Source organism: Ambystoma mexicanum, chromosome 9 (assembly GCF_040938575.1).
Source record: "Ambystoma mexicanum isolate Mex_15411 chromosome 9, UKY_AmexF1_1, whole genome shotgun sequence".
Taxonomy (NCBI): domain Eukaryota; kingdom Metazoa; phylum Chordata; class Amphibia; order Caudata; family Ambystomatidae; genus Ambystoma; species Ambystoma mexicanum.
The window spans coordinates 555,470,086-555,488,655 of NC_090931.1; the positions used below are offsets into that span (position 1 = coordinate 555,470,086).

At 43.4% G+C, this 18,570-nt stretch overlaps 1 protein-coding gene across 5 annotated transcripts in view; it reads left to right on the top strand.

The window, feature by feature from the left end:
• TRIM37 (tripartite motif containing 37) overlaps positions 1-18,570 on the top strand; it is a 1,981,866-nt gene that overhangs the window by 616,838 nt on the left and 1,346,458 nt on the right. For all 5 annotated transcript variants that reach the window (XM_069615157.1, XM_069615154.1, XM_069615156.1 and 2 more), the window contains one exon: positions 9,454-9,577. In XM_069615157.1, coding sequence (XP_069471258.1) covers positions 9,454-9,577 — 124 coding nt within the window. The remainder of the gene's footprint in view (positions 1-9,453; positions 9,578-18,570) is intronic.

The following is an 18,570-nucleotide window of genomic DNA, read 5'->3' on the forward strand; positions in this document are numbered from 1 at the left end:
CTACAATTGGCCTGAAAGGGGGATTTGTCAGGTTTTTATGGACCTTGGGTAGTCCCAAAAATACTGGAAGGATAGGATTTTTGTTGATAAGGAATTCTTTTGTTTTCTCAGTTATCCACCCTTCCTCTGCTGCTCTATTCACTACTTCCTGGACCATTAGTTGGGTTTCTTTTGTGGAATGATTGTCAAGACTCATGTAAGTATTATCCTAGTAGTAGGCATCCTTGTTTGTACAAATCAGAATCCATTATCACAATTGCACCGCCCTTGTCTGCTGGTTTAATCTCAATAGTTCTATCATTCGATAATTCTTTTAGAATTCTATGTTGATGTTTCCTGAGGTTTCGTTGTTTAGTATCTGCAAACTTCATTGATCTCAAGTCTTTTCTCATTTTGGTTTCGAACGAATCCAGGGTTGGATTTTTTACATTTGGATAAAAAGTACTCTTGTCAAAAGAAAGTTCAAAAACATTTTTTTGTTTAAAGTATTCTCATTGAAATTATTCTGTGAAAAATATGATGCATTGCTCCTGAAGAAGAGAGGTTTGCTCTCGAAACGCGTAGAGCTCATGATTAATATAATTTGATACTATTGAGTGAATTGAACTCTCATTTGGATTCTTGATTAAAAACATTCTTGATTGTATGTATCCTTGAATATTTTTGAAAACAATTGTTACAACAAAAATTGGTTACCTAAAAACAAAACTGATTTGAATTACTGAAGCTATTTGAATATTGTTTGGAATTTTGATTTCCAATACCAATTGGTGTGCAGGGGACATGAGTTCCTATTTAACAATAGGAACTTTGTTTGTTTCAATGATATATGTGACTTTCTGATACCAGAGTCCGTTTTTTTCTCTCCGGCACCCTTTAAGATTGATAAGTTGTGTGAGTGTTTTTTGGCTCCAAGTATTTTGTAAAATTAACAAAATTACCTCTTACCCGAAGGTGTGCAGTGTCTCTCGCATATGTTCAGTACATGGCATCACACAGTAGAACAAATAACAAAAATAAAAAGGGAGGCCTGCTGGTGGCAAGTGCAAGGATAAGTGCAGACATCAAGTATCAAGTGCTGGTAGGGGACTGTAGGGATATAGAAACAGACCCCGAGTGCAAGGGTTGCCAGGGGGGAAACCAGTGCAGGAGTGCAACTGGCGGGGAGGGGACCTGGGCCCGAGATCGGAGGGTAGCCAGGTGACCTGTGCAGTTTCAATTTCAACCAGGAGTTCAGCAGGGGGGTGGAAGAGAGAAACGGAAGTAAAGAGGAAGGTCTTGAGGTGCTTCTGCAACCGGAAATGGTTCTCCTCAAGTTTCAGAGTGGCAGGGAGGCTGTTCCAGAGAGAGGCCCCAGCCGAGGAGAGATCTACCTCCAACTCGTTGCTTGGAGAAGCGACTGACCCTGAGGGAGATGGAGGCGGAGGAGCGAAGGGCTCGAGAAGGAAGATATTTACGAAGAGGGAGTTGAAGTTATTGAGGCTCCAGCCCCTAGAAGGCCTTGTGGACAATGCAGAGGGTTTTGAACTTAATCCTTGCAGCCACTGGGAGCCAGTGAAGAGATTTCAGTCCTGGAGAGATACGATCCCTGGGCTTGAGGACAAGTCTCGGCAGTCCTGTTTTGGATGAGTTGCAGAGGGTGGAGAGTAGAAGCAGGCGGATTTAGAAAGAGGCTGTTGCAGTAGTCCAGCCTAAAGAGAACCAGAGCTCTGGAGACTGAGCTTCTGGGGGAAGGGAAGGGAAGGAAAGAAAGAATACCTCTGAGGAGGTGCAGTTGGTAGTGTGACTTCTTAGAGATGTCGGAGATGTGAAGAGAGGAGAGTGTGGAGTCGAAGATGACGCCAAGGATTTTAGCCTCACAGGTGGGAGCAGGAAGAGGGCCAAGGGATGCAGGCCAGAGAGTGACAGGAAAGGAGGGAGCAGGTGTGCCGATAAGGAGAATCTCAGTCTTACTGGCATTAAGGCACAGATCATTGGGGCACACCACTCCTGGATAGCAGACTGTCAGAAATGAGAGACGGAGAAAAGGTGGCACAGGGGAGCCTGAAAATGAGCTGAGTGTCATCCGCATATCACTGAAAGTTGGGGCAGAGAACAGCAATGCAGTGGGCAAGAAGTGCAGGTATTGGTTGAACAGCCAGGGAGAGAGGTTAGAACCCTGGGGAAAACCACAGGTAGACATAGAGATGGAGATAGAGGAGCGGAAGGACCCAAGTTGTACCCGGGAGGGTCGTTCGGAGAGGAATGAGGTCAGCCAGGCCAGGGCATGATGGGTGATACCCTGGTTATCACGGAGACGGTTGAGCAGGATGGCATGTTTGACTGTGTCAAAGGCAGAAGAGAGATCAAGTAAAGGCGGATGGGCACATAATCTACGAAAGATCCAATGCTGCAGAAGTCTTAGTTACCTGTAACTGTATTTCTCCAGCATTGTTATCTTTCATGGATTCACATGTGCCCGCCCTCCTCCCATGGGGAGAGGCTGCTCTCTTTCCAGTCAGTCATCTGTTACTAGCCTTCATGGTTCAAAATCTGAAGATGACTGACTGAGGTGCAGCCTAAGCCCTGCTACCTCATTGGTTTTGGCCTAAACGGACCAAATGAGGTGGAGGGACTCCTCAAGTGAAGGGCTACTTGGGCCCTATGGGGCTCCTTCAGTGTAGTTTTCCTTCGTAAAGAAGTTGTTTTATATTGTATTATTTAAATTACCAGGGATTCCCAGTCTGACGACTGGGAATATTCAAGCATTTGAACACGGGCCGCCCTATCACCAAAATGCCAGGGGTAGCGGAAGTGACATCACATGACCCCTTGACCATTGATGACATCACAGGAAGTGATGTCATCACATGACCCCTTGACCATTGATGACATCACGGGAAGTGATGTCATTCGACCCCACCCCGAAGTGACATCACGGGAAGTGATGTCATTCGACCCCACCCCGAAGTGACATCACGGGAAGCGATGGAACAAGACCGTTTACCCCATGACAAAACAGGAAGTGGCATCACATCGCATTGTTTCTAAGTACACTATGAAAAATATGGTTACAATATCACTGTAACGTGATATACATTTCATACAAGAATGGATCACCATATATATCGGCAGAAATAAACATGCTATAACTGCAACTTGTGAAAAGTAATATACATAGCCCGAAATGGATGCTTATTCTACTCTAAATGCTTTTTGGAGGATTTTGTCTGCATTGTGAATTTGAGGTGTTTAAAACAGACTAAATCAGTGACTCCCCTCCTGAAGTGTACTTGAAATAAACCTTTAATCAGTCTAGAAATGATTGTTTAGAATTCCAGAAAGACCAATTATTTGATATTTCAATTTGTTATTATTTAGGGTGACTAATCACTTCCACTTGTGGAACCCGTTTTTTTTTTTTTTTTTTTTAAGAAGCCTGAACAAGAAATCCAGCCACTTTAGAAACAGAGGCACATGGCATTGGCCACAGCCCAGGAGCTTTAATTTGTAAAAAAAAAATGTATAGATTTTTTTTTTTTTAGGGGTAACAAGGGAGACCTTGTGGGGGGTCTCGACCCCTAAATGATGCGTGCGACCCCTAAATGATGCCCCTGCATGTGAGAATATGAAAGATACCAATGCTGGAGAAATACAGTTACAGGTAAGTAACCAAGACTTCTCCAGAATCAACGTCAACCCAGAATCTTAAAACTGCTTTCAGTCTTGCATCATGTTCATTTCTGAGACTACCCTACACAAAAATATCATCTTGGTAAAATCGCACTCCACTTACATCACCTAAAATGTTATGCATCACTCTCTGGAATACACTGGCAGCCAAAATGAGTCCAAACAGTATCCCAATACATTAGAAGAGACCCACATGAGTGATGAATGTAAGTATATCATGTGACATTGGATGAATGCATACTTGATGATACGCAGATTTAAGATCCATCAGCGAATACACCTTTGAGCCACTCACATCTGCTACCATCTCATCAATATTTGGTAAGGGAAACCTCTACATAGCAATGCTTTTGTTGATCTCCCTCAAGTCTATACATAAACTGATTGAACCATTATTTTTTTTAACTATGACAATGGGAGTCACCCATACGGACGGATGCTTCAGACATTCCAATAATCTGTTACGCTCACCTGGCTCCCACAGGGTTGCCGATCGGACCCGGACAGCTGCGACCTCCTCCAACGTGAAGCGTAGTGCAGCGATGACAGACTGGACTGGACCGCCTAACCTCGTCTGCTTGACCCGTAGAAGTATTCTCTGGCAAGTGGAGAAAGGGATTTAGCCACCCGTGGATTCTAGTAATGGCACCCCACTGTTCTCCCCACTAATCACCACTGATTCACTTTCAGTAAACTCACCTTATGTTTGTAAATGATGAGCTCTCCATCCTGCGTGGAATGCAGGGGCGCATAGATACCAGTTACTTCACTGGTTGGAAGGCGCTGGAAGAGTTCCGGATGAATATTGTCTCCGAGGTTCCAGCCGAGAACCCGTAAGTATAAAGTTCAAAGAGTTCAATATGTCCGATGTTCACTCATGTACATTCCTTTCTTGTGTTGCAGCTGGGTCCAAGGGAAGATTGTCTTGTGGCAGCTGATGGTGTTCAGGTAAGAGTCTGTAAATACCAACACTGTCCGGCAAATGGTGCGTGTGTTTAAATTGCTGGTTTCTCTCTCCTTACAGGTGCGGCGAAAGAAGTTGCGGTTTGTTACAGAATAATGCCTCCGGTTGTTAATCAGGTAAGTCTCTGGTGGAGAGGTTGTATTTGTTGGCTTTTTCGGCTAACCTTATGTTTTTTTTTGTCCCCTAGATGGTGGAATTTGGCGGAGAAAATGATGGAGGCTGCGCCGGATCGAAAAATACTGTGAGGACTGGTGAGTATGGCGCAGCGCTTCAGCTGGCGATGCGACGCGTGTAGAATAATGTCCTTTTCAAGTTCGAAGACGTGATGGATCCGGAATTCAGGTAAGGATTGAAATAATATCTGTTTTCTAACCTTTCCTTCTTTTTTCTTCTATTGCTAGGAGCTCTGCATTCGAGACGGGCGTGGCTGAAGACTGGATGCTGACTGCAGGCACGGTGAGCGTTACGCTGCTGGATGCAAAATAACACTAAGCATGTGCTGCTGTTCGGGCGTGGTTTAAATAGCCTCCCAAGTATTTCCAGGTAAGAAGTCCCTAGAACCACACCCAAGTAAAAAATAGTCCCTGTAGTAAAATAGTCCCATCCAGGCCTCACGTTGGCTTGGATTCATTTGCAGCATGGTCTGCATGATGTAAGTAAAGACTATGAGCCTGGCGTCTATGGCGCCAGGACTGAACCCAGACAGCCCCCAGCGGGGGCTGCTGGGGCTTTATTAAATATCTGAATGCCTGCTCCCGGGGCTGATGGGCTTGATCCGGATGCCCGGGGGTAGGCATCATGACATAATGTCCTCCTTGAGCATCCTAGCTAACTCTGTTTCACCTTCCTTCCTACATGCCAGGGGAACTGATCTGAGTTTACCAGCATATGATATTGAACCCTCCTGAAGTTTGATCTTATGTATAAAATCTTTGAGGCATCCCACTTCATTCCGAAATACATTGGGATCCCACTTGGCTACCTCACACTCTTCCAGCTACTTGAGCTTCGACATGATCAGATCACAGCCACCATGAACTTGTTCTTTGCCTTTTGGGTCTAACTTCATTTCAAATACTGTTTTACAACTCCAGGATAATAGTTGTCCTCCCAACACTTGCAATATATACCTTGCTCATGGTACATTTGTCCTTAATTGACAATTATGGATCTAATTCACCTATAATTGTTATGGGGTTTTCACCATATGTGTTCGCTCTCACACTCCTCCCTCAACACACCCCTGGAATTTTCTTTTTCCCTTGACTCTACTTATTGCATGTAAGCTGCACTATTGTCGACCAGCATCTCGATTGCTTCCCCATTGACTCCTGTGATGGTTTTGTTTTTTACTTTAACTTCACAAACAACGTTTATCACCTGTACCACATCCAACCCTCTTGAAAAATGTACATATCCTTCTCCACAGCTCCTACATTGCCACCCCAATACCGACAGCACTTTGAAAGATGACCCTTTTTACCACACTGTCTGCATTCCACGTGGACAGACATACATGCCCTGTCGCTGCAAAATGGTCATTGCTACCACATCTGTAGCAGAAACTCAAGTGTTGAAAACCACTATGACCAGCAGTCATTTCTCTTCGGTTATTTGGTATTCCTCTGCCTCTTCCTCTGGGTCTGCAGTCAGAATCCTTCTTCTCTCTCCAGTCACCGTCACTGGGATTACCAACTTCCTTTTTGTATGGCAGTTTGTTAGATGCCTCTCCTTTCGCAAGACTGGTTTCTGTCTGTTCCACCCCTTCATGTTTTCCATGGAGCTCTTGTTTTCTTTGATCAACTCCTTAATGCACAATGAGGTGTGTTCTCGATAGCCCTCTGGAGATCTGGATATTTCCCTCTCCATAACTCCTCTCGTACTTTGTCTTCAGCACAGTTTATCATTAGTTGGTCCCTTAAGTGTTCTGCACTACAGCAGGGCTTAAACTGGCATTTAGCTGCCAAACCCCTTAAAGTGGTGAGGAATTCTTCAATACTTTAGTCTTTTCTTTGCTACCTGGTGGCGAAGCGATACCTAGCACAAATCTTATTCTCTTCTACTTCATAGTGTGTTTCCAGTTTCAATGTACTATTTTCAAAAGAGTTCAAAATCGATGCATCCTCAGCCATTCCATCTGGAAGTCTCTTTAACACTACTTGCCCTCCATGGCCCAGACAATGATATAAAAGGGCATATTTCCTTTTCACAGAATATTTTGGACCATATACAGCAAGTATGAACTTGAAAAAATCGTCCTTCCAGTCTTTCCAACGAACACGTAGCTTGCCAGCATGTTACTTTCACCACTTGTGGGCCTATTTTGCCACAAAATGACCACACAGCTATTGTGTTTCACAGAGTGTTTTAACTTTCCCTCTTCCATTTATTTTTTTAATTAGCCAGGTTTTAGCTTATTGTATATGGAAATGGTTGTACATTCATTTTGTCGTCATAGAATACAATATGCAGTGGTTCTTTCCCTGGCCGTCTTGACTATTGAAGAAACGATACAAAATATTGTATAGATGAAGCAAGGAATGTCAAGTGCAGGCGTTCGTCGCAAGCGTTGTTCCCGAAGGCCTGGTTGCCTTGGGAACCGAGTCAAACAATATGGGCACCACGCAAGGGAACACACAGAGGTTCTTTTCTCTAACACTGCAAATGTCCTTGTGTTGGCAGTGGGTTAAAGGGGAGCTTGCGGTAGTTATGTTGTGTTAAAGGTATTTGTACCGTGCACCGTTATCAATGGAATTGGTCCCAAGGCGCTCTGGCGGATCTGTAAATGAGAAGGTGGGATGGGTTAGTAAGGTGAAGAGGGAGTAGGATAGTGAGAGGAGTGGTATACTGTTGGCAGCTTCAACTCAGAAGACACCGGGTGCTGAGCTTTGGTGCAAGTAGTGGATCGGTGTGCTGTTGGTGCGGCTTATGTGTTGTTGCTGTGGGGTGAAGTGCATGCAGCATGCTGTGCTAGAGATGGCTGTGTGAGTTTTTTGGGTGAGATAAGTATGCAGAGAGTTTGAGCTTATATTGGTTAGTGGGTTATATGACATTTAACATGCTAACATTCACAGTTCTGTCTAAGTGTAGCACTTGCTGACCTACATAATTCCGTCCAAGTGTGGCACTCGCTAACCTTCACAATATTATGTAGATACGGCGCAGGCTAATGTTCTCGATTCAAAGTGTGGGACATGCTAACTTTGAGAATTCCATCTAAGTGTTATTGACTAGCCTTGGTACTTCCATCGAAGTGTAGCGCCGGCTACCATTCACAATATTATCTAGATACGGCGCAGGCTAATGTTCTCAATTCTAAGTGTGACATATGCTAACATTCAAGTTCCATCCAGGTGTGGCAGATGCTAACATTCACAATCCTATCTAGATACGGCGCAGGCAAATGTTCCCAATTGTGTCTTCCCTCATCTTCTGACTGCCAACAGATCATAAAATCGCATTCAACTCTTGTAACATTTTATGATCTCACTGGTTGTTGGCAGGGGTCCATCTGCAAAGCAATGAATGAACTATGTACAACATATGAGGGACTATCTACAATATACTACAGATTCATACTTCTTTCCAACATTGTCCAGTTCTCATGATTAATCCTCATATGACTGTAGCCATTGCAGTAAACTGAAAACGAGGAAACCCGAGAAAACCCTGTAAATAGAGTGCTCTGTTAGCCTCCATACGTTTTACTTCACATGTGCTCACAACACAAAGCAGTGTGGTTTTACTTATCTGAGGCCTCTGGACCCACATGCAAGCCAAAAATCAGTAAAACTGCAGTCTGTTTTGGTGAGCCACCAGTGTCCTTGCCGCTGCCTGAGTTGACAAGGTTTCTTGTACGTTCAGCCCACAGTCATTGGTTTGATAGTTTCCGCCTCACCCGGGCAACTGTAATAGTTCCCTGCACTCTGTCTTGCTGCATTCCATGTGTCACGAATCACAAGCACAGTTGAACGGGGATGGGCTCCCTTTTCTCCACGTGTGTGCCTACGTGCCCCAGGACTCATCATTCTGGGGATTATAGTTCTCCCCAGCGTGTCGCCACGGGCAGCAGCCGTGAAAATTGTTTCGGTGGCCGCAGCCCTCAGCTCCCTAATGCTTCCCTATGTATCATTTTCCAAAGTCGGTTAGGGACTACTTCCTCCCTGCCCCCATCAAAACCATGCCTCATATAGTTCAGCGACCAATAACAATCTTCCTCTTATTCTCTTCCTAAACGCTAGTTTCTAAAATCACCACCTTTCACCCTTTACCTTCTGTTCTCCCCTAACCCTTCTTCATGCCAGACTTCATCAGTTGCTAGTTTGTCAGCACCAAGAGGCAATTCAGTTTGTGGCATTCACAATACAAATGATGGTACATCTCCACCTATAAAAATTAAATATATATGCAACAAATGCTGTGAATTGGTACTCTAAGGGAGCTTAATCTTCCAACAAGTGACCCACTTGAGTCACAGTAGCTTAATAATTTTTGAAACTTGTATTGACAGTTGAAATGAAATTCAAAAATTGTTTTGCTGGGCTGATTTTTATTTTATTTTCCGATACAAGTTTTACCATTCTGATAATCGTTATAATATGTAGCAGTAAACCGAATATGAGTACATTTTTGTATCATGTATTTGAAGAAATAACTTTGGTTTCTTTTCTCCTTGTTAAGTTTAAGGTGCTGGGAGGTTGTGTGGGGTTGAAAGGCTGCATGTGTTGCCTCTACTCTGAGTAGGAAATTGATTATATTCCTGTGCCAGCACTTAGTAAAGTGGTAAATTAATGTTCATGTCTGATGGAAAATTTCAGGAGCGGAACGTAGAGGCTGTGCGTGGAGCAAAGGAAGAACGTGTAAGAGAGATTCGGAATGCCGTTGAAGAGATTATTGCACGTCTTGATAGACAGTTGAAGAACAAGTTGATAACACTAATGGGTGAGCTTTCTTAACATCTATAAAAATACTGGTTTTACCTTAATGTGATAATTTCACATCATTGCAGCTGCAGTGATCACCTGCCAAGTAAAGGACAACTTGCAAAAGCGCAGTTAGTATGGGTGGATTTTCTATGACTTACCAACCACAAACTGAGATGTAAGATCTCTTACTTTAAATGGTATCAAAATGAGTAAATGCAGACTCACACTGGGGAGTGAAGGAGCATGTAGCCTGCCAGAGGCAAATGCTCTGCTACACTTTGCCGTTCAGCGCTGTAAGATTCTGCACAGAAAGTGAATTGAGTGAAGAGGGTCTAGCTTGATGTTCTGCCACCTCTGTGTTGCTCGTCCTCACATCTCCCTCCCACTTGTCCATGTTTTGTCCACATCAATATCACTGCGGCGTTGCCTCCTTTTAACTTTCTCCAGTCTCTAAAGACTGGGAAATTCACAGAGAATGTTGTGCTTGTAAAAAAGCAAGCGGATGATGACTTTGGGATATTGTGGCACACAGCTTTTGTGGTATTAAGGGTCAAGTTTTGAGGGGTCCCTGGCTCCCCATCTCTGTTCCCATGAGAAAACTATCCAACACTTTACATATTTATATTTTCCACTGAAAGGATGTTGGCTGTCATAGTGATGGAAGCCTGTGCAACACTAAACGTTAAGCTGCCATGGGATTGACCCTTTGTTACATATGTTTCAAACTTCTAGGCCTATATTCACATTAGATGCGAAAATAAATATTCCATTCACATTTACTTCTAATTGAAAATGTTTGTTTTATTTCCCTTTTTTTAATTCCTGCCTCATAGCTGCTACAGGTCCTTTTTTTTCCTTTCCTCAAGACTGTCGGAAAGAGAGTTCTAGGGAAGGCAGCAGGGAGCAAAACGCCAGTGACTAATATGGTTTTACTATGTATAATTAATGCAAACATGTTATTGTCCTTGAGAAATACTGCTGTCCTTTAAGATTTACCTTTTCACTTAATTGTTGCGTCCTTGACTTTAAAGCAGCATTGGGCCTGCAGAAAATAATTTCTTGGGAAAATACATGGTCTTGCATGGTTTGGTTTTTTGTTACTTTTGCCATGTCTGTAACATCACAATGTTAGTGTTCAGTGAAATACATGGTTTCACATTTTCAGCATGTATGTAATAAATGCTCTGCTCACATTTATTGTATAAAAGAAGGTACATGATTGTTTGGTTACCAGATTCATAATCTTACAATACTTTTCCACCACCAGGACCGACCCAGAAACACACATTTCAAATGAAATCATATTTTAACTTAAACACCAGGAGACGAGGAAAACAAGTTCTCCAGGAATGCTCATAGAATACAGATCCAGTCCCTCCGACTGCTTGAAAGCAATTGCTTTATGGACTATAAAAACACATGTGACCAAATTGGCTATTTAATTTCTTTCATGTAGGTCTTTCATTTGTCATGTAAGTTCACTGACCCCCTAACATTTGTGTTAGGGTGGTTATTTTATATTCTATTATGTATATTTTGTATTAACTTTCTAAAAAGCAAATACATAAACATAGCTGATCCTCATGCCTGTGATGGAGCATTAAGATCAGAACCCTATATCCAGGGTCCCAGTACCCCCATTCCATGCTCAAATCCTTTAATTTTCTTTTTATTTCTTGAATGTCTGCTGTTCTCATTTAACGATTTCTTCACTCTGTTGAAAGAAAATTACATTTTTCAAAAGGTTTTTTTACGATTTAACGATACTCTGAAAAGGTGCTAATTTGTGGTAAAAATCCATCCTTCATATGCGTAGAGTGGTAGGAAGATTTCAGCAGAGCATGTGAATTCTGGAGCCCCAATGGCTCCTGCTGTTGTACGAAGTACTGTGTACTTCATGTTCAGCATGTGAACACGTAGCTTTCAGAGCAAATCATTTGAAGAGTTTTTCCAGATTGTGCAGGCAATGTGGTGCTAAACCATAAGTGATTCAAGGCAGAATCGTGTTTTCTCCCTGAATATGCATCAGAGGAACACTGTTTTGTCATGGACTTACTGGGCTGTGGCGATCATAGTGCTTTGCAATGTCCCCTCCTAAGCTCCCAACATATTCCACACTCAATATTTGTGCCAGCATGCATGGTGCTGAGCAGGTAAGAGTCTTTGTCAAGGTTGGTGGGATTGGAGGGCGAAACCTATAAGAACTGGATTTATCTTTGTATTCTATTATACTTCTGGAGTATTTACCTGCAATTACTGGCTTTGGCAACTCTGGGTGACTAACCATAAGGTAAACCCTCCTGCAAGGTACATATAGTGGAACTGGTGACTTTTGGGCACTAGGCCTCATTTCCTAGCAGGGTTGGATTTAAGAACTAGGGATCTTTAATCTAAGTTTGATCGTGGGTGTTCTAACAGTTTTATACCATTTTACTTCCAGCCTCCAACTGGTTCTTAATTGTTAATTGTTGCTTTTCTCACCTGCGTTACCACTAATTTACTTAGTATTGCTCTTAACATTGTTTCGCTATTGCAAATGTGTTTTAAAGTTGGTGGTCTGCTGGCAGAACCTCCCAATAGTGAATGGATGTGTGTATGATATTTGTCTGGCGATACTTACCTGAGGTTTTCATTGCTTAATGTATTCAAGGCATGACAAATAATTGTATATTGTTGTACATTGTCTAACTTGAATTATTGGTGTGCTCTGTGTGTGCCTCGTTGTATCCCTAGACTACTCTCACAACCTGAGCCTAAGCCTTACTGCTCTTGTATCCTACCTTGATTGAGTTTGGTTTGATATCATTGTATTCTCTTGTTCACTATAATAGGGTGGCCTTTCGGAATCCATTCCTGGGTGGATTCTGAAAATCCATTTTAACAATAGGGGTTACCATTTTTCTACATATTGGGAACAACTTCACCCATTTTTCTGTGTGAATGGGAAACTCCCCATAGCTATTTTACCTTATTTTGCAGTCAATGTTAAACTGTTGTAAATACTTCTTTGACTGCAGACTCAAGACTCGCTGCAATCCTGCATCTAACTTTACTGTCATGGGTAATTGGGTCCCTGCTGGGTCACACAAAATGAAGGGAGTTGAGAAAGAATGAACTCCATTTAACAGTAGGTTTTATTTGTCTCTCCAGCATGGGACCTTCATTATGGATCATAAACGTAAAGTATCTACATGCTTGAGCAGGATCCAAGAACAGACTTAATCCAAAGTATTTACTTTTCATAAAGAAGTATACAGTTGCTAAACTCAAACATAAATTCCAAAAAAAGAGGAAAAATATGTTTTTATTTAAAAGTCCTACTTTGCAATTGCAAAGCCATGTACACACTGAAACAATGGAAAACCAAAACATGCCCGCTGTCTGTAAGGTAAACAAACCTGCAGGCTTCTCCACTTCAGCAAATCCTTTTCCAGAGTGGAGTCCATAATGCACTGCTCTGACAACCCTTGGTTAATTTCTTTCTGAGCTACTAGAACTCCCTGAACATCTTTGGCTATTAGCCTTTTCTACTAACATAACTCTTCAGATTTCCACTTCACTTGATGCCATGTGACCTTTTCTGCCTTTTTTTCATACAGAAATTCAAGTGATTTGCAGGTTTATTTCCTGACTTTTCTCCTGTTTCCTTGCCTCCTCACACACCTACCTTTCCAGCCCTGTTTGACAACAGATGATTAGCCTCAGTCTCCAGATCCATCCAGGGCTCTGGATTTCCCTCAGAATCCTCAGAGGATTGCTCCTTCTGGAAACTAGACAATGTATCTGCATAACCCCACTTCTTCAAAACACAGGACACCAATCTGATGTCCCCCTGTTGAACCTTTGCCTAGAATGCCTTGTGGGCCCTCCGCTCCAACATCGTTTATTTCGGATGAATTCATCAAACATATTGTGCACAAGTACATCACAATCCAGATCATTAAAACATGATAAAACATATTAAAACCAATTCATTTAATGTAATAGATTGCAATAATCAATCATAAAATGAAATCATAGTTTGCATAAACCCTTAATATAAACTGAATCAGTATGCAAGTGCAGGAAACCGGTCTACCTTAGTTATGAGATGGTGCTACTTAAGTGCTGAGCCATTATACATACCACATCGCTGTTGAATTATGCTGTGAATATTAATTTTGATCTTGTAAAATTCATATGGCATCCAAATAATAAGGGTAATTACATGTAGCCCATGTTTTTCTGTCATGTATCATCAGAAGGTGTTAGGCCAGATTTTCTCCTTTGCCGCCAAGCTCTATATTTGGAAATTGTAAAAACCACCCGGTTATAGCTAGACCACTTACACAGAACAAAGGTGTCTGAACGATATCGAATTCCATATTTCTTTAGTATAGGCTTCAAGTAAAGGGCTCTCGGGGTGTCTTTAAGACACATAAAAAAGAAAATGTTTGATAGTCCCTTACTTTCTGCACAGGCTGGGCATAATACATCCAGGTTAATCATATGCCATGTGTACTAAAGTGTGGCCAGGGGTAGGATGCCTAACCTAAATCTTAAGTATAGGAAAAGTGCATGGGGCGGGGCTATTGAATCACGATTAATTTCAAAGCCTATCACCTGCTTGCTACACGGATATTTGACTGGTAGATTAGATGAACTGAAAAAAAAATCACTTCTTTCTTTCAGCAGTATATGTATGCATCCCAAACTATTTATGTACGGCCGTCAATTGAATGAGCAGGAGTCCATAGGTTTTTGAGATCCCTGGTGTATAGTACAGTTCTGGTGTGTCTGCACCATGTCAGGTCTTTGCCCCCACTCTGAGACGAGAGATCAATTACCACCTCTCTGTGTTTGTCCGTATATTGGAAAGCCCACAAACAATATGTGTATATTTTTTTTTATTGTGCATTTGTAAGGCGCTTAAACAGCAAGTAAATTGTGTTTCGAAAGCACCCACAGGGCAACAAGGAGGGAACATGGGATTGAAAAACAATTAAAAATGAAATAAAAACAATTAAAGCACAGAAGGATAAAGACAGACCCACTAGGCCTTGTGAGCATTCAGAACGTGCAAGTGCAGAAAGAGGAGAGGAGAGATGGAGAGAGGGAGCGAGGGAGCGAGGGGTGTGAGGAATTCATGGTGACAACAGTAAAGACTGACCCAACTGATCACAGTTCAAGCATGTTTATTAAACTGTATGCAGGTTGATAAAACAACTAATCTAAATCTAAGATGGGAGCAAGCGTGGACCATCAAATGAAAATAAGGCAGTTCTAGTGGCGTTGTGTCAGAATAATAAGTGCCTATACTAAGAAACCTATCGCCAAACCATACAAATAATACAAAAGGGGTGTCGGATGGTTTTCAAGAAAAGAAAGAAGTGTCCACAAATAATATGTCGGGATGCAATAGCTTGGATCTCCCTTCCCCATGTTTTGAACATGGGGTAAGATAGGATCTTAGCACAGCACAGTTCTCGAACTTTCTCCAGCACGAGACGACAGTTCCGATTTCCATTTCTCAAATGCCTCGACGGCCAAGTCTCTTCATCAAAAGTCTCTTGCCTTCGAGGGTCAGAAAAATAACAGTTACTTTTCACGGTTTCTTTGGAATGATGGATTCACCCCAGGGTCCTGCTCTTCTGGGCGCTGACCCTTCTTTACTTTCAACCTCCCTTCTCTAGGTTTACGACAGCTTTTTCTTTGCTCACAAATCTTAATGTCTTTTCAGATATTTCCATTGGACATCCTCGGCTGGGTTCACCCTTGTCAACACACTGTTTCCTGGGACTTTAGACTTGCCCCCTTCTCGTCAGCATCCCTCGGTCGGGCTCACTCTTGCCAAATTCACATTTGCTTTAATTTGCAGGATTCACTTCCCTTGCTTTCTCATATGGTGGGATTCATTTCTCTTGATTTTACATATGGCGGGAGACATTTCCCTTGTTTTCACACTGGTGTAGATCAAAGTCTTTCGATTGTATGGGGATTTTTCTAGACCTTCTGTATGACCACTTTGACCTCTTTCGGCGACTCTCCTATGGCCTTCTGATACCCGTCGTTTCGCTCTGATGAGGATTCACTGGAGTAGCACCCTCGTGTTGCTGCCTTCCCCTCTGCAGTTAGTCTCCCCTTAACACATTTTACAGTTCTTTTCACAGTTCATTAAACTTGGTCCAAATTTGCCACTTTGCGCTTCTCATTCAACACAGCATGGTTCTTATCGTTTCTCCCCTGACTCACCAGCTGTGATGCACCACTTGGCTTTCGTCTTCACTGGAGTCCAGGCTGGTACCACGGTCGCGGGAGCTTCCCTCATTCCTGCTTATCAGCGTAGGCTTGCCCTCATATACCGCTGACATCTGCTGCATGACACTTGAGCAATTGTTCGCAGTCTTATGTTCTCCTCCACGAAGGGTCCGCGGTCTTGGGATGAAAAGGGCAAGGTCGCTTCTCTTCTCACCACCCTCTCGATTCCTGCTGCCTTTCTCCTTTTGAACTGCCATGCCGGGTTAGCCGTCTTGTCGTGCTGTCTGCCTTGTTCGTACTGTGCTCTCTTGCTCCTCCTTTTAGCCCTGTGGGGAAGGGAAAGGGCTGTCCAGTGTGTGTGACTCTGATCAATTGCCTGACCCTTGTGTTGGGACATATCAGGTAAATGGCTCTGGTGTTAGTCTGTTCTCTGGTATATCATGTGAAAGTGTTCGTGTCGGAAAGGGTGGTGGGGAGGCAGTGGTTTTTGATCTCCTATGTGGTAGGATGGGGAAAAGGTGTTGAAGGAAGGGGGATACCACATCTCATCAGTTGGTGTCCCACTCCCTGAGGACCCCCCATTCAAGTGATCCTCCCTCACTGGTCCACCCCCCAGGAATTGGATCAATAGTGATGGTCGTTTCCTGGCCACCTGGATGAAAGATCCCTGGGGACTAGCTAGGGAGACACCTTTCTCACAGGGGTGCTAGGAGTGCCCGTGCTCATTAGTGAGCATCAGATGTAAGTGCCAAGTGGAGGAAGTGCTGGGGAGTGGTCCGCTGTCAGTAAATAGGTTAGTGCAGGCCTACAGTGGCATATGCCAGTGGATGCCAAGGCAAGTGCTAGGAGTGGGCGGAGTCTGAAGGTGATTGGGTTTGGGAGGCCAGAGCCCCAGAGGACACACGGGCCCAGGTCAAATCTCAGCAACTGTGGGATTAGCAGAGGAGGAAGGAAGGGAAGGAGGAGGTGAAAAGGAAAGTCTTGAGGAGCTTGCAGAATTTTAGATGATCCGGCCCAAGACGCAGTGGAAGGGGGAGACTGTTGCATAGTAGGGAGCCAGCTGAGGAAAGGGATCAGCCACCAGCCCTCTGTTTAGCGAAGCGCTTGAGACACAGAGAGTTGATGCCGGAGGAACATACAGATCTCGAGTATTTAGTGAGAGCAAGTTGTAGGTGGCGTGGTCCCCGGGCCCAGACAGCTTTACGGATGATTCAGAGGGATTTGATTTTGATCCTTGCAGCTACCGTGAGCCATGGAGAGTTTTTAGGGCTGGAGAGATGCAGGGCTTGAGGCCGAGCATAAGTCCCACATCCCTATTCTGTGTTGGCTGGAGGGGTCATAGAGAGGAAGAGAGTAGATTCGGGAAAAGGCTATTGCAATAGTCAAGCCTAGAGCTCTACAGACATTGAGCTTCTGTGGGAAAGTGAGGAAAGGGAGTATTCCTTTGAGAAGGTAGAGTTGAAAGTGGGACTTCTTGGCAATGCTCTGAATGTGAGGGAGGAAGGAAAGAGAGGAGTCAAAGATGACTCCTAGGTTTCTGGCTTCCTATGACAGAGCAGGGGGAGAGCCCATAAAGGATGGCCATAGTGAGGGGAAGGAGGGAGCAGGAGTCCCAAAAGGAAGGATCTCAGTCTTCCTGGCGTTGATGCAGAGATCATTGGAAGTGCACCAGGACTGGATGGTAGTTAGAGAAGATAGGGGAGATGTCGAGTGCCATAGGTTCGGCAGGGGATGATTGAAGGAAAGAGGAGTGGTTGCACAGCACAGCCCAAGCCCAAACTCACCAGGCTGCATAGTAGTTACGAAGAGGGACACAATGCAATGCAAATTGGGGTGCAAAGTTGTTAAAAACACACCTAGATTCAAATTTCCAAAAAAGGACACAAAATGCAATGAGCGAAGGCGTAGATTAGGTGAGGCAAGGAGACAGTTACATGGGCACAGCTTGATTCAGTGTTAGTGGAGGTGGCAGTGAACATGCAGCACGGGCAGTGATTATATACATGTGGTTCCCAAAATGTACATGTGGCACTCGATTCATTATGGCCCCATATAGACATTTTTTTAATGCAATCTCAATTGCTGCCAGATTCCGCCTTCTGCAAAACCCACAGAAAGGTCAGCCCAGGTGGGCTTATCTGCAGATGGCCATGCTAGTAATCATGAAATGGATGCCTCGTGGTAGGGGGAAACTTCAGTGCGACTTGCTTCTCCCGATGCAGCCTCCAATGTCCTTGAAGTGGTCGGTGGAGTGACTGTTACATCAGTTATGTTTCTGGTACAGCTTTATATGCAATGCCTTCTTCGTGCTACTTTGGAGGAAGGTTAACGTTTTATTTATTTTTGGTTATAATGAACCTATTTTCAACTACCTGTAGTCTGGTAGACTTGGTACACCCCCAGATTTCAGCCCCTTAAACTACTGCTATCGTTGCCTGGATATTATACATTTGTAATGCTGGCGAAAGCACACTGTTCCCATAATTAAAAGCAGTTGTGAGTGACAGCATTTCAGGCTCTTTCATGCTTAATAGCGATTTCTTTTTTTCTTTCCTCAGTTTGGTCTGATCAGCTGCCATTAGTCATGAATCCACAGCCCAAGTAATCAAATTTATCAACTTGTTCGATTATATGCCCCTCAATTGTTACAGGTAATCTTGAGTGGCGCTTTCTGGGGTAGATGTAAAACCATTGACTTAGTCTAACACTGAATACACCCTTTGTAAAAAGCTGCCACTTGTTTGTTCAGACAGAAGGGGGTCGATGGGATCC